Source organism: Meleagris gallopavo, chromosome 2 (genome assembly GCF_905368555.1).
Source record: "Meleagris gallopavo chromosome 2, MGAL_WU_HG_1.1, whole genome shotgun sequence".
NCBI lineage: Eukaryota > Metazoa > Chordata > Aves > Galliformes > Phasianidae > Meleagris > Meleagris gallopavo.
The window spans coordinates 103,250,681-103,275,143 of NC_139405.1; the positions used below are offsets into that span (position 1 = coordinate 103,250,681).

The following is a 24,463-nucleotide window of genomic DNA, read 5'->3' on the forward strand; positions in this document are numbered from 1 at the left end:
GTTTGCTACTGTATTTTGATATTTATCTTTGTTAAAACCTCTCTCATCGTTTTCGTTTGTAACATATAAGAATGAATCAGACAAACCACTTGGAAGTGAGAGGGAGCAATCTGCAAGTTCGTCTGCTTTTCAGACCATCATGTACTATACAAAATGATATTGGTGAGCTCTGCAGCCAGTGAAGACAATGAAGCCTATGAAGTAGCAAAAAGCACAGCACAGATTTTCTTTATCTGTATTTATCTTTTAACTGTAGGTATCAGCAGTTGTGAGCATTCCCTTCTGGCAGAAGTTTCTGCAGCGATTTGGCAAGAAGTGTGCAGCATGTGGGATTTCGGTAAGCAAATCCTTGGAGAAAAGAAAAAAATCTTGTGCTCACTTACTGTGAAAAGTGGAGCCATTTCAGGAATTATTTCATGTGTTTTTGACCTCAAGGTACAAGAAATTTGCTCAGTTTTAAAGTTTTAAAATTGTTACACAAAATTTTAGACAGATTCCAAACTTTCAAGATAAACTTTTAACAAATGAATAGATGCTTAAGGAGGTCTCAACATTTTTTATAATAATTATTTCTAAGAATCTGCACAAGCTCTGCATTTCACTGCTCCCAGAAGTGAGCACAAATGGTGTTTAATAAATTCAGATCCATTTTGACTCAAGTTGACAGGCTATCTGTTCAAGTTATCTGTTGTACAAGGCTAGTTTTGTCTGTGATGCTCAGCTGACTGCATTTTTAATTCAGTCACAAAGGAAGAAAAAGAGGTCTATTCCACATCCTACTCTAGAAGCCTAAGTAGAAACAGGTGCCCACGTCCCTGTGACTGGGAATGGACAGTTATTAGTGAAGTAATGGAAATTACCTGACCTGCCTGAGAAAAGAAGCCTAGTTTTACTCTGACACAACTCCACAAAGCCACCTCAGGGAGCCTGCCCTCATCTCTGATGGATTATTTTAAATTCTTCGCTTAGTGAAGACAGTAGCAATTTTCTGTCATCATCCTCAGTGGACCATTGTATAGGCCTGTTAGTCCCCATTTTCCTCTGTTTACCTTCAATTACTTATGAAAGAGGGAAAAAAAGAAATTCTCTTTTTTGTGTACTACAAACTGTGAAGACTTGGAAAATCCAGCCTGAAGTTACATGTGAAGTCTAAACAAAGTTGAAAAGTTTAGGTCTGGTGACAAATAATGAATGTAATTGAATAGTTATCATTTTATGCAATTACAATCTGTGTGTTAGAATGACATTCAAAGAATCAAAAGTAACTTTAAAACCCCTATTCCAAATACGCTGAATAGTTACATGTCTTGAAGTAGACATCTGGAATCTAAGTCCCATCCTCATTTATTTTTAACGTTTGAGTAAAGATAATTGCCAAAAGCAGTATTGGACCATTGGGTGAATCAGGGAGTGAAGATTTCCTTCTTAGGAAAACTCCTCCATGTATTTGGCTTTCAATGAAATGAAAAATGCTTTCTTCAACCAACTTGGCTTTATAAATTTAGTTTAACATAACTGGAAAGCCTGTTGGCACCTCTGCAAACATGGTTTAACTTAATTTTACAGTTGAATTGCTTGACTGTGTTATGATCTAAGCAGGGGTTGGACTGAAAAAAGCCTTTCACCTTGTAGATATTTCTCAAGGGACCGTGAATGCTTTCTGTGAGCTCAGTGATGGATTTTATGTCTGGCAGTGCATCACAGGAGCTTCTTATACTACCAGCCTGTGTGATCTGTACAACTAATCTGCTCTCTCTCACTGTAAAACAAAATCATATCATTCAAAGCTCCTGTGTTGTCACTCAGGAATGTTCTCCTGGAAGGGAAGGAGACAGGAGAAAAGTTTTTTCTCCAAAATCTTACTCAGTTTTCAGGTGAAGGTGTAATTTGAAAATAAGTTTCCAGAAAAAAAAAGAATTAGAATTTCTCTTGAGTCATTTTTCTGTGAAAGCAGTTCTGTGTTGAAGAAACCCCTGAAAGAGTATAGAAGGCAGGGTAGCTAGATGGACAACAGGAGTCTTGGCTTCCCACTTCTGGTATTGTTCTCTTTTCAGTTGTTCCCCATATGACCAGTCATCTGTGTACTGACTAGAAGTTCAAAGATTAGATCTCCTTAAAGTATAAGGTCGTAACCAAACAAGATCCTTCCCATGCCCAGGTTGGTGCACAGACTAGAAATGTTGCACTGTGGTTTATTGGCTTCTGCTTCCAAATGCTTTGTTAAATTTAGACAAACAGTTAGGGACAAACACCGAGTTTACAATCAGTAAGTCTTTGTGGCTGGAGAATTTTCATGAAAAAATTTGCATGTGGCAACTGTTGAATCATGGTTTTGGCAAGATGTCTAACAGACTCTCAACTGAAAGAGTAGAGGGAAATATTGCTTGTACTTACATGATCCCTTAGCCAATCAACTCATTGGGCATCTCAGTACGGAAAGGACATTGTGGTGCTGGAGCAGGTCCGAAGAAGGGCAACAAGGCTTGTGAAGGGCTTGGAGAATGTGCTCTGCAAAGAAAGGCTGAAGGAACTGGGGCTGTTCAGTCTGGAGAAAAGGAGGCTGAGGGGAGACCTTATTGCTCTCTTCCAGTATCTGAAAGGTGCTTACAGCAGAGCGGGGTTGGTCTCTTCTCACTGGTGACAGGACAAGGGAAAATGGCCTCAAGTTGCACCAGGGGAAATTTAAGGTGGATATCAGGAAACACTTCTTTACAAAAAGGGTTGTTAAGCACTGCAATGGGCTCCCCAGGGAGGTGGTTGAGTCGCCATCCCTGGATGTGTTTAAAATCCATTTGGATGTGGTGCTCAGGGCCATGATTTAGCAGAGGGTTGTTGGAGTTAGGGTAGGATGGTTAGGTTGTGGTTGGACTCAGTGATCTTTAAGGTCTTTTCCTGAGCAGTTCTATGATTCTATGATTCTATGATCTCAAAGCCCTAAAGTCTTTTTTGATGGATTCTTCATTGCAACTTCATCCCTGCCTACATGAAAAAGTAATAATGGATAATAATCTGGGGGCCATACTAGACTGAATTTTCTGTACTAACCTTAACCCAGCAGCAATCTTCCCTAAGCAGAGGGATGTTAACTAACTTTTTTAGTACTCTGTATCTCTTGGTTTTGGAGGACTTTAAAAAAAAAACATTAAATCCACAAATTTCTCTGGTCTTTCATTTCACCAAACATACACCATTGTCTGAATACCATCTATCAGCACTGTTCAGTATGGAAGCACGTTTTTGTGTGAAGCCTCACTGCAGTTTTTCCTGCTCTGCCCTTCATCATGTGCTGTCACACAGGTCAGCATCACCTTCCACATGCCAGAGGGGTTCCCTGCCATTGTGCTGCCAATGAATGGATGGAAGGTGCACGTTAACTGTGGGATATTGTTTATGACTCAGGGCAACAGCACTGTGGCTAGGGAACAGGGAGCCAATAGCAGAGTATTTTTTGCTTTACAAAGAGGAGGGAAGAAGACACATTAGCTGCTTATTGCATCAGGAATAGTGCCCCCATGATTGCACTAGCATTGCATGAGTGAAACTCCAGGGCGTTGCAGCCTCAGTCTTATGGGTTGTTCTTCTCTGCCAATAGAAAATTACAATTACAACCATTATTAGTATTGATCCGTAATTTTGTTTAAGGCCATTGGTTTCTGAGTGGGGCCCCATGTGGAGCATAAGCCTGTCATAAAATTGCTTATAGGCAACATAAAATTTTGTATTGCTGGAGTGCTCTCTTGTGGTGAAATAACGATTTTGCCACAACACTGGGCTGTCTGTGCTGGAAGCATGCTGTCAGGAAAGGTTATTTTCTGCCTCCTTACATTAGGAGAAAATGCTTTAGATGGGAAACGCATTTAAAACATAAACATAATGGATTAGACTCCAGGACTCCCAGAATCACTTATCATATAGAACTGTAAATAGCAGTGCTTAAGGGAATCACTCCCTGTGAAAGCTCTTCTCATATTCTCAGTTCCCTAGCTGTGACTATAGAAGATTGAAATACTTTATATTAAATTAATCCCCTATCATTAAAAAGCCCTGTAGATAAGCCCCTGGTTCTGGATTCTACATGTGCTGTGCCCATGGTTCACAGGCAGTGGAGATGGAGCATGTGATGGATGTGTGACAGCTGGGCTGCGTACATTTCATCAGCATTTAAAACAGTGGATTTTCAATCCTATAAGCTCACTGCCTCAAGTTGAAGTTGAAGAAATCTGGTGGTTTAAAGTACTGCCAGAAACCAAATCCTGAGCAGCCCAAACTAGTTTAATTTTGAGGGTAACTGTAGTGACTTGTGCCATTTCATCATAATACTGAAGCACAAGTCTTTGCTATGTATGATGTATCATTTCACAAGACAATCTTCTACTTTGAAAGAAACAATTTACGTACACGTAATAGTGCATAATGTAATTTATATGTACTGCTTTTCTTCTTCCTCAGTGGATGATTCCTTTTGCAGTCATGCTAGTGACCATTCCAAACCCAATCCTGGCTTACTTCGTGGCCTTCGTCTCTGGTCTGAGCATTGCAGCATCTCTGCTGTTGCCATGGTAGGAAAATTTTTCTTTTGAGGTGGAAAAGGGTTATGTGTCTATTTGTATAAGTGTACTGGGTGGAATTTGCTTCTGAAAGGGACATAATTTGGCAAGGGTGCCTTCCAGTAATTTGTTTTTGCTTTTATAATAAAGTCTGTAATTATACTCTTGTTAATGGATTATGCCTGTATTGTAACTGTAGCTGCTCACTGTACTTAAAAGTGGCCACATTAATCAATACCCTCTAAGTAGCTGTTGAAGTTGTGATAACAGTAAATCAGTTGCTTAGGTCTGGTTTCTAATAGAACCACAATAGTGATGAAGTTGGATGTTGCACTCAAATTAATGCTTGAGCAGTTAAGTAGCAAAGAAAGTCAAGCAGTGTATCTCTCTTGAGCAATCCTATGTTATGGATTAAATACTACAACAATATGGATGAAAGAAACTGAGATTTGTTGGTTCTAGGAGTGAAAATATGTGGGAAGAATGGGAGATGGGAGATTTTCCACATGGAATAGTTATTGTTCAGGTCACGTTGACCAGAAAGCAAGACTGTTGTTAAGAGCTGTTTTGCACTTCTCATTTGGACAATTCCCTGAAAACTCTGAAACTCCAAGAGATTGTGGAAATGTAATGCAATATGTGCTGTCAGACTACAAATGCCTTTCTGCACAGGTCATAAGCCTTTTATTCCAACAGCAAATAATGAAATATACTGGAAAAAATGTCAATTTGCAGTTGACATTTGTGCAGCTTTCATTCTTATTTCCAATCACCAAATTCAATACTTCTATTTGAAGGATTCTCTCTTTTAAGAGAGAATAAGCCCCATTGGTTTCAGAAAATTTTGTTAGCTTGTCAAGAGTTATTTTAATATCACAACCTTCGATGGAATTAGTCAGTCTAAAGAATTCTATCCCCTCCCAACAAGTGTCTGATAGTTTCTCTATTGTTCTTATACTTGCTAACATGTGGCTATGCATTTCTTATTAGGATTTTTGCCCTCTTGTCCAACAATAAGACATTTTGAACTGGATTCTCTCATCTGCATAACTAATTACATCAATCAGCTCTTAGAAAGTGGAGGTTTGAGTGTCTTTCAGTAAGTTTGGACTTTGAGAAGAGTGTTCAGCTTGAGTTTTATATTGTTTACCTCTAGGTCAATGCTGCCTGATGTTGTTGATAACTTTCGCCTGCAGAATCCTCACAGGAAAGGACATGAAACCATTTTCTATTCTTCTTATGTTTTCTTTACCAAGATGTCAGCAGGAATCGGCCTGGGAATTTCTGCAGCTTGCCTGGAGTAAGTAACACTATGTTGTCATTTAGTGGATCTACTCTGTAGTGCTCTGCCTTTACCCTTGTTGAGTTAATTGCCTTTTGCCCTGAGTCTGAAAGTGCCAGCAGCTCTAGTTGACTGACCACTGAAGACAGGATTGTTATCATATAGGCCAGGCCACTGAGCGTTCAGCCACTAGCAAGTTTCAGTTCAGAAAGACCTGACTTTCCTTTAGACGTTACATTTTTCAAATTATTTTTGTAAATTGTAGTGGATTACATGAATAAAGAACTGAATATGAAAGCTCAGTAGATGAAGGTCTCCCATGAGACCTTTTCCGAGCAATCCCTATTGTATCTGGGTTGGTCTACCAAAAATGAGTTTGTAAGTCTTTGCAAATGTTGCAGTGATTTCAGGGAGCCTAGCGACCTGTTCTGCATGAAAGGATCCCAGATTCCTGCATGGTTTTAGGGAACTGAACGCTGAACAGAGTCAGGAACAGAGATTTTCTCACAGCCCTGCTCATAACCTAATCAGAACCAGTCTGGAAAATGCTTTCTGTTCTCCTCCCAGCACCTGCCTTAGAAGTGAAATTGTGTGAATCGTGATTTAACTTTTGGCTTTGTGTCAGGTTTTGGTAGCCAGGCTATTTTGCTTCAGGGCCTGCAGTCAAAACTGCTAAGAAACAGCCAATGCTTTGCTGAACATTTTTGGCCTAGGAGATATAGGTCCTAACAACAAACACCCTCATTTGTAAAAAGTTGTTTGTTTTATTTTGACAAAAGTTTTGATCAACATTATTAAGTGTGGAAGAAAGTGTGAAATTAGAAATCATTCTGCAATTTGATGAAGAAGCCTGTGCAACTAGGCAGGTATTTTGGATAGGTGCTTGAAAAGAACAAATATTCACCAGGCACCACCTCCAACCTACTCCATATGTTTACATGTCTTTAATTTTGTTTCTGCTAAGGAGATCAGTTTGTTTGCAGGAGAATATCAGATCCCAGAACCCAGCCTTGATTAAACTGTCTGCAATTGCTGCTCTCATTTGAAAACCAAGGAGCCAAAATGACAGGAAGAAGGCTGGGTGAGGCTTACTGCATGAGCTGTTCATGGATGCTCCTTAACAAACTTTGACAAAGCTTGTGAAGGATGCCACAATACCCCCCCTCCTCAAAAAAAGGGGGAAAAAATTTAAAGGAAAAAAAGGAAAATAAATCAAATAAACCAAATCTGCTAGTTTTTACTGACTATTTAGGTGGAGTTTAAAACAAGCAAATTAGCTGTTTACCAATAAGCCCTTTCTTTATTCCATTCCAGTTAGCTCCCAACAATTTGCCAAGGCAGATGTTTGTGCAAGAATATAGGTGAATATTCTGAGGAATACAGACTCATTCTGCAAACTGGGCATGGGAACTTGAGTATATCAACTCTTGTGGGGCTGCATGAGAGCTCTGTATCAATACAGTGTAAATGTGTACCTAACTCTCAGCACTTCAGTAAATTTGTCTGTGTTGAACAGCATGCTTAAGTATGTGTTTAAATTAAGGTTAAGAACTGCTGCTGAAATTGGTAGGATTATTTGCATTTTTTAAAGCTGAGGCTAAATACTTTGCTGAATATTAATAGGAGTCACAGATCAGACCAATTTCCTTGTTTGGGATTCCAGCCTCCTCTTAATAGTTAAATGTTACAGTAGAATAATGAGAAAATACAGAAATAATGCAGCTATATGAAATGGCAGAAAGATGAGATCTGAAAAACAAGATATAAAACATGTAGGGAAGGAGAGGAAAAAGAGGGGTATTAAAAAAAAAAAGAAAGAAAGAAAAACAGGAGAAGAGTCTTAAAGAGCACTGGCAGAAAGGAGTGATTCAAGCAGGCGACTTTCAGATGAACAAGTGTCTTCAGGTTTTGGACATATGCACACCACTGTAATTTCTGTTGGTTTAGGTTTACTGGGTACAAGCCAGGAATATGCAGACAATCCAAGGATGTGATCCTCACTCTGAAAATCCTCATTGGAGCAGTTCCTGCCGTCCTCATCCTCGTAGGTTTACTTATACTTCTCTTCTACCCAATCACTGAAGAAAGTCGGAAAGAAACAAAGCTTGCACTTGAAGTATTAAGGTAGGTTTGAATTAGCAAAAAATAGCAGTGACATCATTACATCAGCTTTTAGTCATACTGGGGAAAAATTACTAGCTACCAGTGTATACATTTGTATTCCTCAGAACAAAACAGAACAATATTCTATCAGTTGAATTATTAACTGAATGATACCATTACATGCTCCAGCACCTTATTGTTGTAGTATTGTGCTGGCTGTTTAGAGGAACATTTCCCTGATATATATCAGCTGCTATATTTTAGGTCTTTGGGGTGGCACACAGAGCACTGTTATTGCAGTGTTTCAGTGCACTCATGGGGAATCTTCTAGATACGTTAAATTGCTGAAGAAAATGTGAATAGTTGCAATTTCCTTATATATAGAAGAAAATAGGATTATTGACAGCATTCTTGGTGTTTATGGTGTATAAGAAACATTCAAATCATTTAGGGAAGCAGGCAGAAAAGACCATGGGAGAAAAAGAAAGGACAACTTTCTTCATCCCCTTCTTTCTTCTCTATTCCTCTATAAAGAAAATTTTGTGTAGCTCAAAATCATCCATCTCTGTTAAATGAAAGACTCAAATACTGAGGGCATGCATAAAAGCAGTCTATCCTACAAGACTAATAGATTCAATTTCAAAATATTTTCTTACGCCCCCAACCTAACATGACTCTCCCCTCTGCATAGGCACGACAGTCACTGTCCATAACAAGCACATCTTGGTGGTGGTTCTAAGTTGTATTAATTGTTTGAGACTGCCTACCACTGTTGTAGACTGTCTAGTTAACAATACAAGCCATATCATTTGTCCTACTTTTAACAGAAGGAGCCATCAAAGCACAGAGAACCTGGATGACCACAAAGAGGACACCTCAGTCTGAAAGTTCTGAATACAAAGACTTCCTAAACTCAATTTCACATCCCGCACACAAACTCTGTGAGAGTCTTCTGGGTCATGTCCACAGTCCCATATTGTCAGAAGGAATAAATAATGATTCTGAAAGTCAATAATGAAATCAAGAGAGGGACAAAAAGTAGGTATAATTCCATGCATTGTTCTAAAAGAGACATTATACTGGAGATTTGGGGTTTTTTGTTTCTTTGTTTTTCAATGATAACATAAAGCTGTGATCTTTTTGCAGCAGGATGGTCTATGAACTTGTAGGCCAAGTGAAAAACATGTACATTTGGTGTACTACCCAAATCTTAACATCTGATATGTATCAGCCTCAGAGGCTGGGATGGTTTCTGAACCTATAAACCTAATCTCTACCTATAAATTGCACACCAGTATGTTTAGGAAGCACTTTGGAATCCTGATGTATGCTGTAAACATTTAGGATTTTGTTACTTTTGAAATGAAACAAATCACAGATGTAGACATGTTTTGAAGATTTTCTCACAAAGAGTAATTCTGGAAGAGGCTTTGATGTAATTTAACATTATAGATTTTGTTTGAAACAGAATATTATATTTCTCACACTGGAGTTCCTTGTTTCACACATCTTTGAACTGATCTTTGTGTCAGAGTGTGAGCACTTTATTTTACAAACAACATCTCTGCTCAAGGTACCCCAAATCAGTTGTCTCTTCCAAAAATTAGCGTATGCCATTCAAATTTATGTAACTTTGGCCTTTAAGCAATTGTGATTCATTTGGTACAGTCTCATCCATACAAAATACCATGGCATCGCTGCTAATCTCTGCTTGCACAAAAATAATGAGGCTATGCCTGACTGGTGATTCTTTTCAGTTAGAGATCTCATCATGCTTTAGATACATTATCAGAAACCTCATTTCTGCTATGGATTCACTCGCTGAACACATTTCGTTGATACAAGGTGCAACTAATAGCTGGTGCTTTGTGGGGTAGTTAAGGTCAGGCCTAGTCATTTGGGGCTTGAGGAGTCAGTGAGAAGACAGACACCTCCAATCTCAGGCTAAAATGACTGGACTGTGAAGAAACATACCTAAATTGGAGGACGATGGACCCAAGACCTGAAGGCTTGTTCTCATGAAGAAATTAGCACAGTGCAAGACAAGATACAAATTTACAGTTCATTTTCTTCACTTATGAACATATGAACATATGGGAGAGTGCCTTAATTCATACTGGAAGTGCCTTTGGACAAGCAGCACACCAAACTGGGAAGTGTCACTGGGGACAGTGATCATAAGGAGTTTGCTCAGGGCCATCTGGGGAAGGCAAATCGTGGTGCTGGGACTGAAAACTGGAAAAGACTCTATGAAATAAACCCAGTGCATCCACAGAGTGTCTCACAAAGTTTAATATGAAAACCTAAAGCTTTTCAGGCAAGTCTAAGGGCTAATGAACTGTCCTAATTTGGTAAAGTGCTTAATCACGAGTGAGCCTTTAAGGATGTATTTTGAGTGTGTGTGGGTAAGAGTTAATGATGTTTAAGACTTGTATTGAACTGACATCTGGGGATGGGGTTCTTTTAGGTTTCAGCTCCTGAACAAACCAAGATTTGTATTGCGTGGGGCATATGTGTTTACAACAATAAAAAACAAAGTCTGTTTACAATTTTCAGTCTAATAGAATTTGAAATACAAGATATACTTCATTCTGAAGTAGATAAATGATGTACTATTATTACATAGCTTCTAAACATCATAGAAAACAACCTGGGGGATTTGATTTATTCTGTAACATTTGTGTCTGTCTGAATGGTCTCCTTTGAAAACATTCAGAAGTCCCAGTAAAGCCTATTAATTTTAACAGGTTTTGCTTTCAGTTGCTACGAATCCGTAGCTAAAAGGTAAAGATTCCACATCAGTGTACTTAAACCGAAATCTTAGTCCAGTGATAAAGAGGTTGCAGAAACTCCTGGCTGATCAGAAAAACTTGAATATGGCCTAAGATACTATTGCTCGATCAGACGTGGAGTTGCCTCTAAACTGCGTAGCACCACCATTTAATTTCTTGCATGTAAGCTAGGTTGATTGACCATCAACTGTAAAGTTTGATCATAAACTGGTAAGTTTTTTGTGATTTTCTTTTTTTTAGAGCTTATTGTTGGTGCTGTAAAACACATGAACTTTGTACATTTTCTTGTGAGTTTTAAATAATGTGTACTTGGAATGTATGCTCAGTACATGTGACTGGAAGAGGCAGATTCTCTTATTGATGTCCATTCATACAAGTGCCAATTGAACATAAACCTTCTGCCTCTCCTGATCGTCACTAAGAAGGGCCAGGCTCCCTCCCCAGGGCTCTCATTCAAGTAATACCCAAATAAATTGTAAGAACATGGGGATTGGATTAAGCTAGCTGGGGGTCTGATGGACAGAATTCCCACCTACGTACAAACTGTTCCAATAAATGGATTTACACAAATAGAGGGAAGAAAGGACAAGAGAATTAACTGTCCTTGGGTAGTCCTCTGTAATGTGGACTATGTGGACTATGCCTATTCCATTTATATAAACTGGGGGAAGATCTCCTTGAGAATAGCCCTGTGGAGAAGGACTCGGGGGTTCTGGTGGATGGACATGAGCCAGCAGAGTGTGCTTGCAGCCCACAGGGCCAGCTGTGTTCTGGGCTGATTAAAAAAGGGATGGCCAGCAGGGAGAGGGAAGTGATTGTCCCCCTTTATTCAGCTCTTGTGAGGCCCCATCTGCAGCACTGCGTCCAGGCCTGGGGCCCTCAGTACAAGAAGGACGTGGAGCTGTTAGAGCAGGTCCAGAGGAGGGCACTAAGATGGCCAGAGGGCTGGAGCACCTCTCCTGTGAGAAAAGTCTGAGGGAACTGGTATTGTTTAGCTTGGAGAAGAGAAGACTATGGGGAGACCTCATTGTGGTGGTCTTTCAATACTTGAAGGGAGCGTATAAACAGGAGGGGGAACGGCTGTTTACGAGGGTGGATAGTGATAGGACAAGGAGGAATGGTTTCAAACTGAGACAAGGGAAGTTTAGGTTAGGTTAGGAGGAAGTTTTTCACCCAGAGGGTGGTGAGGCACTGGAACAGGTTGCCCAAGGAGGCTGTGGATGCCCCATCCCTGGAGGCATTCAAGGCCAGGCTGGATGTGGCTCTGGGCAGCCTGGTCTGCTGGTTGGAGACCCTGCACATAGCAGGGGGTTGGAACTGGATGAGCACTGTGGTCCTTTTCAACCCAGGCCATTCTATGATTCTATGATTCCATGATTCCTGTCCTTGTGTGATGTAAGCTCATGCCCACCCAAATCTTCTAGACTGGCCTGGTTGCTGCTATAGTCAGTAGCAGAGCTTGTCACATGTCCAGTTTCATCCCCTTTGTATTTTCTGCTCAAAAATAATGCTGAAAACTTGCAGCTGGAGCATTGCTGCTGGCAGTCAGTGTTCCTACAGATCACAACTGAGTATGCAGACAAGTTGCTGTCACTGCAGGGGTGAGTTGCTGCTGGCAATGCCACCAGCCATGTTGTGCTGTCCTGTCTGCCCCTGGGCTTGCAGGCTGTTGCAGCTTAGGGGGATTAGATCCCTTATGCTGAGTCCCCCACTTCTATAGGTGACATCGGACATCTGTCCCTGGGCACCTCCTTAGGTTTCAGGTCACCAGCTTTTCAAGAGGGCCTCTGCAGATTTGAGAACTAATTCCTTATGTCACTTCTGCACCTCAGCATAATCACTGCTGGAGTCAATCCCTGCTGCATCCTCTGGTCTCTTCACCTTCTGTATTTTAAGTAAAATCCTCAGACGTGGACAGAGCTAAACTCTGCTTTTTTGGGTCCACAGATTGTTGCCAGATATAATTTGTTCATCTCCTTTTCTACTTGTCTTTCTGGGTCGCAGATAAAAACCTCAAAACTAAACCAGTCATCTCCTTCATCTCTTCCAACCATCCTACTTCCTGGATGGTTGGACTGGATGACCTTGTAGGTCCTTTCCAACCTTGGTGCTTTTGTAATTCTGTGATTCAGAGGAGGAATTTCCTTGAGAGAAGTCTGAGTCCTCTAAGACCTGGTATTTTTTTACAGACTCTTTGAAAACAAGCAAAAAAGGCAAGGATGTTCCAAATCTCATGCAATAGAGCACAGCCAGTAGCACTTCTGTGTACAGTAGTCAGTCACATATCTTGTATGAATTTCATATCACTGCTTAAAAAATAGAAAAACAGCCTCAAAGAGTTACAGTAGAAGCTTTCCCTTCAGAAAGCTGCTTGCCTCATTGATGGAAAGGTCACCTGGACTCATCCAACTGACAGATGAGTGAGTTTCTGCTTGCTTGTGATTTCTTTCTGAGATCACAAGTTTCTTGCACTGCTCTGAGTGCTTTTTTTTTCAGCTTAACTATCTAGTTCAGATACTAGCAAGAAAGCTGAGTAGTGTGGTTATAAAAATGAGTTTCTATTATAGGTTTAAGATATGAAATTAGATAGCTTTCACATCATTAAGCACCAAATCTGCTGCGTAAACACATGCTAACTCACTGTGAGGCTTCATTTAAAAGACAGAGAAGCACATCTCAGTCCTTGAGGTGGAGGAGGAGACTTTTCTGGTTTGCACCTGAGATCTCACAGCCTTTGAAAACACAGATTGGTGAAACTGAGAGCCGAGCAGACAGCTGAGGGAGGATGATCCTGGAGCCACAGCAGGAAAGGTGGGTCCCAGAGTAATCTCAGAGGTGTTTATAGAGCAGTGTCTCTAACCGCAGCTGGAGAGCAGCTGTGTTGTTGGAAGGTTGGGAAATGTGTCTTTTCTAACTGTGCAGAATCAGAAGTAAGATTTGGGTCTTGATGAAGTTCTTCTCTGGCTTTCTCTCTTCAGTATTGCTGCATTCTGCTAAAGGTGGTGAGGACCCTGTGGACTGACGCTTGTTCAGCTTCACCTGATGGAGGTATGCCTTGGAGCCCCACATCCATCCTGTCTGTTTGACTTTGCTGGTGCCTCTGCAATCGCTTACCTTCAGCAAGGGATCAGTGGGATTTCCTTCACAGCTTTGTAGGCTCCATCATCTCTTTTACCTGGAGGATTTTTTTACCTAGAGATTACCTTTTCACCCTAATGTCCATTCCGACCACCAGCTTGTCATGTTGGTAACAGCACCATGCTTACAGTGGCTGACCAATTTCTTTTTTTCTTATTCTGCCCAAATGAGCTGCTGTCCGTGAGGAAGAATTTCCATTTCCAAAACAAACTCACCTTTTGTCCATCATCAGAGCCATTGAGAAGAATCTGCACGTTGCCACCAGCCTCAGCTGCAGCATTTCCACCAATGCAGGCTGCCTTGTAAGATTCTCTTTGCAGCTTTTAGCTCTGTTGTACCTTTAATATCATAGTTTGTAGGCAGATGATTTATGACAGTGGCTAAATTTCCAAATAGGCAATATAAAAGAGATTATATTATTCCAGAGGCAACAGCTCCAATTCCATAATCTCATCACTTGATTCCTTCTCACAGTTAAGTGTCACTGAAAGCCCGATAAACCGCTTAATGTGACCGTGCTTTAATTTTATGGGTAGCAATCTTGGATTACTGTGTTTTTCTGGTGCTGCAATCCACGCTACATAAACCTGTGCAGTTTTCTAAATTTCACTGTTTCCTCTCTCACTACAAAGGCATTAGAACTCCGGCCTTTAAACTGGAGGCTCTCAGGGCAGCAGGTGATGGGCATTCTCCTTTGCCAGTTTAGTACAGGTATGGCAATAAAAAGCTAATATTTATATATTGAAGGCAACTTTGTTAATATAATAGTATTTCTTCAAAGGAAACAGTGAAATTTTCAATACTAAGACAAAGAAATCAATGAAAAGAATGGAAGTACTAGCTAGGAAATCGTAAAATGAATCAAAAGCAGCTAATGCCACTTTGCCTATGAAGATGGGCCAAGTCAGGCTGCCCTGGAGGTAAGTTTTCTTTATGGCAGCCCATGTGGCATTGTGCTTTGGATCTGTGACCACGCAGAACTGCTGGCACAGCAGTGCCTCACCTGTTGCTGAGCAGCATTCACACAGCATCAAGGCTTTCCTTTGTTCCCACTTTCTGCCCAGCAAGGAGGCTGGGTCATCAAAGGGACATTCCATTCCACACAATGCCACGCTCAACAATAAAAGCTGGGGGAAAAGAATGAAGGAGGGGGAACGTTTGGCATTGTGGAGTTCAATTTCCCACATACCCGTTATGCATAGTGATGCTCTGCTTGCCCCCAAAGCTGCTGGAGATCTGCCTGCTGGTGGGAAGTACTGAATGAACTCCTTGTTCTGCTTTGCTTGCACACACAGCGATTTTTTGCTGACCTTTTAAACCGTTTCTGTCTCAACTCATGAGCCTTTCCTCAATTTTGCCCTTCTGATTTTCTGGATGAGATTGGATCAACTGACCACCCACACCTCCACACATGACAGTCACTTCCCCACAGTCACACTGCCAAGTAAACATGGGCACAGGAGGGACAGAAGGTCTCACCCCCATGCAGTAAGGACCTTCTACATGACCCTACAATGGCCTAACTCCCTACACCTGAACCTTAAACCTTCAGCACCATCTGACACCTGGGCAAAACCAGATGCATTCTGCTGCACACAGCATCTTATTTCTGAATAAGAATGCAATATTTCAGAATTTGGCAGAAATGAGAAAATGAAGAAAAAGGCTGTGTTTTCACAGATGTCTTTATTAAGCAAGTTTACTATTATCTAAAAACACCAATACATTAAAGAGTAGAATCACAGCTTCAGCTCTGCTGCTTGTAAGACCTCCTATCTTCAATCACTGATACAAATACCTGGTATACGTTGCAAGAGGCATATTAAAAAACACATCTCAGAATAAAATAAAAAGGCTAAGGTTTCCAAGGATCAAATAAATAACTTACAGCGACGGTGAACAAAGATGATAGAAATCCAGAAGAGATTTGAGACAGACCTTCATTAGAATTTGCAGTCCTAAACCGTAAGTTCAAAAGTCTCCTATGGTAAGACAGGCACTACGAAATCACTGTCCAAAGTTACATTTTACTGCTGGGCTGCTCGGAAGGACTGCTGCCATCCAAAGCCTTGGAGGAGCAGTCTCGGAGGACTTCCAAAGAGCTGGTGATATCCAGGCTTTCAGAAGCAGCATGTCTGCACCCTTCTGTGGAACTGATGATGTCTAAAGTTTTGGAGGATCGGGCACTGTAGCCTTTCATACTGGCATCTCTTACAACCACCTCCTGCATGGATGTAAACGTCAGCGGGACGAAGCCGTCACTGTCTGCTGTGAGAACGATCCAAGATGAACCTGTGGAGACAGAGAAGCACCCGTTCATAAACATCCCTGTCATTAGGTATGTTGATGGTATACAAAACCTGTTTCTTCTCAAATGGAAAGTTAAATGTTTCTGTATGCTTACAGCTTTTGTAGCATTAAAAGGGATGGGGAGATGCAGGTTGTATAAACTCAAAAACAGAGGACTGATAGCAACCGTGCAGAACTCAGCTTCCTGAGCAGTTTTCCCACTCAGAGACGTGACTGTAAGAAATGCACACTTAAATAAGTGGAAGGAAGAGGAATTAAATTCTGAGCAGAATTCATAACTATCCAGGCTTGGTTTTAATTAGGTGTTCATAAGCTGCTCTACAGTGGCTAAGCTGTGCAGGCACTGTACAAAGCAGCCGTTTATTAAACTATATGACAAATATAATTTAAAAAAATTAGGAACAGATTCTGTCATGTAATTTCAATACAATTAATCCCAATAAACATGAGGAAGAAATACTGTGCTGTATTATACAAGCCCCATGCATCTGGCCATTTTGCTATTCGACTTCACATCATCATTACTTAAAAGTCAGAAGCACTGACTTTTACCAGTTCTTACAGAAAGCTGTCATAGCTGTATCCATTAAGTTGATGAAGTAATGAGATAGAGATGGGGGCATAGGGGAATTTAGGGAGCCATTTCCAGCTGTTCATACAGTTACATTATGTAACTCCACAGCACAAGTAGGGTCAGGAGAAGATTGCAGCTTAAAAGCACACGGCCCTTTAATCTTTTGGCTTCATATCTCATTTGGGAAAAAAACTTGAATATCAATACAACTCAGGAATTCAAAACTACTATTCTTGCTGCGCTCATTTACCTCCTAACACCAGATCAGATTCACAAACCTGCCTACCTTTCTCACTAGGTATATTGCACCCCTCTGGGCTGTGTCGCACCAGCAGTCACTGTGTGTCACTACAGGACCCGGCAGTATGACAAGCATTCAACAAAAATAAGACAGCAGAAAGAACCTTTTAAAGATTCATCTGTTATTGATCCGTCCCTTTTATCTACGTCTTCGAACATCAAGCATTTTAACAACTATTTACAGAAAAGTAGGACTTGCATAGTGGTAAGTACAGCAACCTGAAGTCCTTTGGATAGCTGCAAGTGAGCAGACAGCAAACAGAGGTGAGCAGCTGCAATACAGTACTGAGAATCTATGCAGTCCTGAGAGGTTGTATCCCAAAGGTCATTTAAAGTGTCATTTAGAGCTGACATGTATACAGGCACATAAGATGTGCACATGGGTCCTTCAGGGTTATTTCTCCAGATCAGATTATGCACACTGCCACTGCCCACTGAAAATGTTACCCGTGTTTCAAGTGTTTATTTGACTGGATAATTATATTACAACGTACCGTGCTGCATCTCTACAAGAGAGAGGTTGAAGATCTGCTGGACTACACTTAGACGAAGTTTACCCTCACAAAGAATAACAGACCGCCTTTCATCTGAATCGTTTCTGGAAAGCTGCTTCTGCAAGTGCAAGAAAGACTCATTAGATACAGCAATCTATTTTTAAGCAGAGATATCAAAATAACAGCCATCCAAACAGAAGTTTGCAAAGCAGCAAGTTTGCTTTCCCTCCCTCCCAGATCCTTATCTTATGAACAGATAAGAACTCCTGTCCACAAACAGGGACGAGGAACACACCAACAAATCAGCAGTGCTTGTCTGTCTCACCTCTGATCATCACTGCTTTAAGCCTTAGAAACCAGCAAAGAATATCCCTCCACGGGGCAAAGCAAAGCAATTTTTAAAATGACTGAAACAAAGTCTTCCATGCCATCCATGCACAGAGCCACCCATCCACGAGACATATGTTAAGAGTGAAGCTTGGAAATGTACCAATTTTGCATATGCTAAATATTTGCAAGGTAGTGTCAAAAAAATTATGCATTACTGGCCAGCTTTGACTGTAAGTGAGCTTTCTGCTGTCACAGATTTTCTACCTACATTGATAAATACCATCTCTGCAGTCCTTCCATGCTGCACAACCTCATTTCTAGAGGCCATACCAAGAAGATCCCTGCTAAGCCAAGTCAGCTTTCTGCCCTGCTTGCTTGACTTCCTGCATTCTGTAAATGCCTGCTCCTGTGCTCATAGGGTGGTACTTGAAAAGTTACCAGCATGATGCCTTCAAAATTAGATTCCCAATGGACCCTGGTAGCTGGTTCCCTGAGCAGCCTGAGGTCTGCTCTCCCCATAAGCAGTGCCAAAGCCCCCTATCACTTGAATGCTTCAAGTCACTACGGCCAAGGTGGCCACCAAACATCACTGTCCCACAAGACCTTCTCTGTTTACAAGCAACAACTCTAGGATGGCACCTTTCTTAGTATTCGAACTCAGTTCCTGTACCAGGAAGTTATCATCAAGGTGGTTTAGGAATCTCCTGGACCTGTGTGATATTCCCACTTTATGTCTGCAAGTTGAAGCCACCCACAAAGATAAGGATGGCTGACCTAGGCATGTCTCTTCTCTCCTTACTGATTAATCAGTGTCACTGTGGGAGTCTGCTACAGGCCATTCAGCCAGGAGGACAACACCAGCTGTATTGCATGTCCCTTGGCCCTCACTCTGAGCCTCTCAACCACATCACTGTGATCTGCAAACTCCACAGAACCCAATACCTCTGTTCCATACAGTTACTCCCTGCCCATCCCTCCTGAGGAGCCCGTAACTACCAACTACAACACACCTACACAGGGCTCCTCCCACAGGCTTAACTTTACACCAACGATGTCCTGTCCTTCCTGTGTATAATCCAACAGGAGCTTTAATCCTGTGCTTTACAAAGACCATATCTCCATACACAGATACTGTCATTCAAGCTTACAGTGCGAAGGTTACCTGATAGGTGATGTTAATAAAAGGGGGTTCCTGAGAAGATGGGTACATTGAAAGATTTCTCTTCCCCGATTTTAGCAGATCAGTTAATTCACAGACATGCTGCTGCAATTGAGTAAAGTTACCAGACAGTTTTTCTACATTTTTTGAAAAGTAACTTGCTTCCTTTTCACTTAATAGGTTATTCTTGTAAGAATTTGGTATTTTGGAAGCTGTCTCTATCTGTCTTTTTGGAGACGTTGGCTTGTTAGAAAATGCCAGTGATGTGGTGGACAGTGATGCAGACTGATTAAGCAGTTCAGCATTGAGAGACTCAACGGCTGGAGGAAAATTCAAGGAAACTTTTTTTTCTTTGAGGTCACTCATGTTCAACAAGCAGCTCTGTTCGTAACCAGGACTCTTAATTTCTTCAATAAGTTTTCTTCTGCTGGTAGGGGACTGGATGGCAGCGCGATCTGGTATCAAGAGTCCACGACTAAGAGGGTGAACATCTGTAGGGACATCGTGAGGTATGTCTGAAAGATTCAAACTCCCACTGACTGACGCACAGCTCCCATTAACCGATGCAGATGTTGAAGGAGCCACTTCAAATATCAGCTCCTTTATCATCAACCTGATCATATATTTGTCTGATCTTGAAGACGGAAGAAAAGCAGGATCAGTGAATTTCTGTTTCCCAACCAGTACCAGTAACAATTTATTGGTCAAGAAGCACAAACCCTTCGGTTTTTCATTTTTCTCTAGCTGAATTTGTTGGATATTTGGTAAATTGGACGAAGTCAGCGAATAGACTAAAATAATGTTACAGGTATTGGAGGCGACCGATACGGTTTGAGTTTTGAGGTCAAAAGCCATTATATCAGGAACCAGAATGCCCGGGATGCTAACTTTTTTGGTAGAAGTCACCTTTTTTTCAAAAGTCACCAAAATGAGATGTGAAGAATCTTGGCCGCTTCCCGTTAGATAGTCCTTGGGCCTCAGATGAAGCAGAGGACTGGAATCAGCACCCGGCTTGCTAGAGAGTATGTGGGTCAGATCCACGGGAGATGTAACTGCAGACATGGGCTTCTCAGCATCCAGCACCTTCTTCCCCCCATCCATGGAATATTCTTCCTCACCACATAAGCTGGACTGCGAGGGAAAGGATTCTGTTTCAATGCTCGCTGGAACTTCAAAAGCCACACCAGCATTTAAGCCACAGATCTTGTCTAGAGGAAGCTCAGTAGCGACAGCAATTTGAAAATTCCAAGTAGCTTCTACAGCACAGATGTAGCCTCCCACGTCAAAGATTGGGCAAAAAGTACAAGCACTGAGAGTCTTCTCAGTGTCATCCCAAATATAAGAATGAAGGGCACTGCCTACGCCGACCACTAAGCGATTGCCTTCCTTAGTCCAACAAGCACAATGGATGAGACCGCTGCCTTTAATATCGGCTTTAATTCTACAGTTGTTGAGATGAACAGAGTGCAAGACCGAGGCATCCCGCGTCGTCAGCACAGCCAAGATCTCCTTCTTTGGATGCCACACGCAGCCTTGGGGGAGCACTGGAAACGGCTCACTGATGTCACAGATCTGAGAAACCAAGAGCTTATTTCTGTCTGCAGCGTTAAAGCAGAGCTGCCAGACAGTGATATGCTTTTTGTGTTGAACAGCGAGCAGTGCTGGGGCATCAGGGGGACCTGGGCCCCAGTAGAGTCCATGGACGTGTTCAAACTGACCAACAACGCTCGAGTCACCAAATTTTGGCTCTCCGTTATGAAGATGTAAGGAAGTTAATATGACCTGTTTCCCATCAGTCCAGGCAATCCCATGCACAGGGTGAATTGCTTGGTGTAAGGCATTAAGGCCTGTTCTCAGCAGCTTTGCCTTTCCTAGCTCCATGTTTTTTTGATACGAAACATCTAAACAAATTAAAGAATGAAAATTATTGTAGAGGACAGAAGCGAACATCCGTATGTATATTTAACTTATGACCCTCCCAGTGCTGGACTCTTCCTTTCAGTCAAGTCAATATACACAATACTCATCTACACTTAATCCACAACCCTACTTTTTTTTTTTTTTTTTTTTGCTTATAATCTCTTCCCAGTGAAATGTAATTTTAAAAGAAAGAAGTTGTGATGTTTACATAGGCCTAGGCTGCTGCACTTTCATCACAAAACCAGTTTGTTCATTCTAATTGACAGGATGCGGCTTCTCAGAATATTTTTTAACAACTTCTGGCATTCCAAATTTTCAAAATATTGCCTCCTCATTCTCAGCTTCATCAACCATTTGTGATCAGATAAAGTAATCCCTTACAAGTATAACAGAGCATTAATGTATTATTTATAAATCTGATCCTGTATTAAGTGGGTAAGCAAGAGGCACTTGCCTGGTTATTCCCAAAACCTTCCTAAAAGAGCAAGTGTAATATTGAAGGAAGATAATATCAAAGCACATTTTTCTGAGGAAATGTACAACAAAGAATTTAAAAGAACTTAGAATACAGATGGCAACAGAACCATCTACCCAAGGCATGAGCTGTACTGTGATAACTAGCTTCAACATCATCTAATGCAGTCTCATCTAGCAGTACAGATCACAAAGAGAATAATTCAATAATGTAAGAACACTGCAAAATAAGTCAATACAACTTTAAGAGAGATGCCATACAGCAGGGAGATAATTACCCCATTACCCCATGAGCAAGTGATATCTCCAGTGGCGTTTTGTGCCCAGCTCTGAGCTTCACGGTCTAATGACAATGGAAAGGCTTTGTAGAGCTCAAGGACCAGAGAAACACAAAAAGTGTTCATTTAGTTTGGAGAAGACTGTGAGAGTAAGCTTGCAAACACAAACCAGGTTGTTGGTGAGAGAGCACTTATCAATTTTCTACAAGTCCGCTGTGCAAGGTAATAATCAGCTTAGTGTTAACAAAGGAGATTTAGGTCAGCTCTGAAGGAAAAATTAAAACAAAAAATGACAGCTCAGCACTGAAGCGGGTTACCTTGGAGAGAAGGTGCTCCATAAATTCGATAATCCTGAAGAGCTACTGAGTAAATGTCTGTCAAGGACAAGTCTAAATGGTCAAGTGGACAAGTCTGGTGGTGGGTGGATGGTTGGACTAGGTGTTCTTACAAGTCTTTTCCACCCTTAATGATTCTAGGATTTTAAATATGCTGGATGCTTCCTCACAGTAAAAGAACACTCGGAGGAGCTGGATGTACCTCATCACCCACCTGGCTGTCCTTTAAGCTCCAACCACTGGCCTCAATCATTGCTTCTGCAGAAACATCAAAGCATGAGTTGATCACCGTAAGCAACCTGAACGCCAGCCCTCTGCAGGGCAGTACTTACTTAGAGAAAGGAGGTGACAACTCCCCTCACGGGATACACCGAGACACTGAGCTTTGTGGCCATCTGGGTGCCTTCCTCTGCCACAATAGAGGCTTCACGTTCCCCACAGCAGACCTGGGAAGGGAAAACCAGGCACAAGGGCCGGCGTGTTCACACAGCCCTGTGCCACAGCCCGCCCCTCAGCCCACCACACGGGCACGACCCCTGGCACGCCGATTAGGCCAGGTCTCCCCACAGCCACCCGGCCCTCGCCTCACACCCCAGCAGCCTCCAGTCGCCCAGGATACCTGCGGGGACCGCAGTTGGGTGCAAGGCGGGGCTGTGCAGCCTTGGCGAGAAAGAACGCCAAAACGCGCCCGCCCGCCCGCACCGCTTCACTCCGCGCCGGGTGCCGCCCACCCCAGCGCCCCGCCGCTCCCTGCTCGGGCCCGCCCGCACCGATCTCCCCCGCCTCCCTCAGCGGTCCGCTCGCCACGGCCAGCAGCCTCACCCGCCCGGTGGCTCAGACCGGCTCCAGCGAGGCGGTACTCGCAGCGCAGCACGCCGTTCCGAGCGCCGTGCGCCTTCTGCCCCCAGCTCGGTCCCGCCCTCCCGCGCGGCGCTCCCGCCGGCCACGCCCGGGCCCCGTGACGGAATGGGCGGCGCCTCCACGGGGAGGGCGTCAGGACTACAGCTCCCATCGGGCAGCGGGGCGGGCTGTGTGACGTCATCCACGCTCCACCAATCCCGCGGGGCGCGCGGGTGGTCTCTTCCGGGCGCCCCGACGGTCGTCGTTCTTGAGGGGGAGTTTTGCTTCTGAGGTTCCATTAAACTCAGTGAAGAAAGCAGCTTCGGGTCCTCTACGTTGTAAAGTGCAGCAAAACGATAAATAAATAAACAAAAACCTCAGGCTTGAAACAGTTATTTATAAATATAAGGTTACGTTTTAGCTTAGAAAATAAAGCAGTAGAGCCAAATGCCAGCTTTCCTGCTTTGCTCTATACATTAACACTCCATAAATTAACCCTCTGGGACTTATGAGGATTCATCTCAGACTGAAAGTGATTTTCATTTCTCTTTTCATTCCTTTTTCTTCTTTAACAGCAGACACGGTGCAAAATGCTTGCGACTGCAAAGAGAACAGTCCAAAAATAGCGTGCAACTGGAAATCTGAAAAATTACCTAGTTCCCATAGGAATGTTCTCACAGTCACTGTACACATGTATGTCCCCTATCCACTCCCAGATGTATGTTGGTTGGTATGTTACGATTCTCAGGTGAGCAGAGCTGAGCCTTGCCTGAGAGACAGCATTGACAATAATTTCATTTGCTGCTCCTCTTTTAGCTCTAGGAGGGAAGCTTTAGCTTGGATGTCAGGGTTTTTTGCAGAGAGAGTGGTGAGGTGCTGGAACAGCTGCCCAGAGAGGCTGTGGATGCCCCGTCCATCCCTGGAGGCGTTCAAGGCCAGGTTGGATGGGGCCCTGGGCAGCCTGGTCTAGTATTAGATATGGAGGTTGGTGGCCCTGCATGTGATACGGGGGCTGGAACTTCCAACGCAAGCCATTCTCTGATTCTATGATTCTATGAAGTGCAATAGTGCAAGTATAAGTACTGAAAAGCACTAAGAATTTCTGCTCCCTCTTCTGGGTTGGTGAGAAAGTGAAATTTTCCAGTTCATCTCCCTTCTCTCTATAGGACTGTATGTGCTGGAACACTCAACACTGTATTACATCAGTCATTGGCATTGGTACAGGATCATATGCAGTGAGGAGGACAAGAGAGCCTGTTGTCCTTCTGTTACAAATAAATAAGGGTGACCAAAATGTGCACCTTCTATAGCACTAATGATATGCCCTGTGACTTCGATAGATTGAAGGTAGTGCAGGAAAGAAAACTTTTGGGGACTCGTTTCAGTGCTGGGGTGGCCATATGGTGTTCTAAATCGTGCCCGGCACCCAAGGGCTGCACTGTTCTCTCATGCTTAAGGCAGAGCTGGGCCAGCAGAGGGCTATATCAGACAGATTGCTGCAGAGCTGAATTCCTCAGTGCCGTTATACCCCTATAAAAGACTTGTTTTTTTCTCTTTCTGTATGAATGTATCAGGTGTCAGGAGGAA

General features: G+C 42.4%; 2 protein-coding genes across 3 annotated transcripts in view; one reads left to right on the forward strand and one right to left on the reverse strand.

Moving 5' to 3' along the window:
- Positions 1-10,481, forward strand: part of MFSD2B (MFSD2 lysolipid transporter B, sphingolipid) — a 36,759-nt gene extending 26,278 nt beyond the window's left edge. Inside the window, exons 10-14 of the mRNA XM_019613321.3 lie at positions 257-337; positions 4,450-4,559; positions 5,704-5,847; positions 7,777-7,953; positions 8,760-10,481. Coding sequence (XP_019468866.2) covers positions 257-337; positions 4,450-4,559; positions 5,704-5,847; positions 7,777-7,953; positions 8,760-8,817 — 570 coding nt within the window. The 3' untranslated portion in view covers positions 8,818-10,481. The remainder of the gene's footprint in view (positions 1-256; positions 338-4,449; positions 4,560-5,703; positions 5,848-7,776; positions 7,954-8,759) is intronic.
- Positions 10,482-15,529: 5,048 nt separating this feature from the next.
- On the reverse strand, positions 15,530-23,010 carry LOC100544072 (WD repeat and coiled-coil-containing protein). 2 transcript variants are annotated; one of them, XM_085218112.1, is made up of 6 exons: positions 22,859-23,010; positions 22,369-22,482; positions 22,251-22,294; positions 19,033-20,930; positions 17,541-17,658; positions 15,530-16,154 (listed from the first exon to the last, which is right to left on the reverse strand). In XM_085218112.1, the coding sequence occupies exons 4-6, from the start codon at positions 20,908-20,910 to the stop codon at positions 15,883-15,885; spliced, it is 2,268 nt and encodes a 755-aa protein (XP_085074238.1). In that variant the 5' UTR covers positions 20,911-20,930; positions 22,251-22,294; positions 22,369-22,482; positions 22,859-23,010; the 3' UTR covers positions 15,530-15,882. The 2 variants fall into 2 exon arrangements, with proteins under 2 accessions (XP_085074238.1, XP_085074237.1); XM_085218111.1 differs by lacking the exon at positions 22,251-22,294.
- Between the last annotated feature and the right edge of the window lie 1,453 nt (positions 23,011-24,463).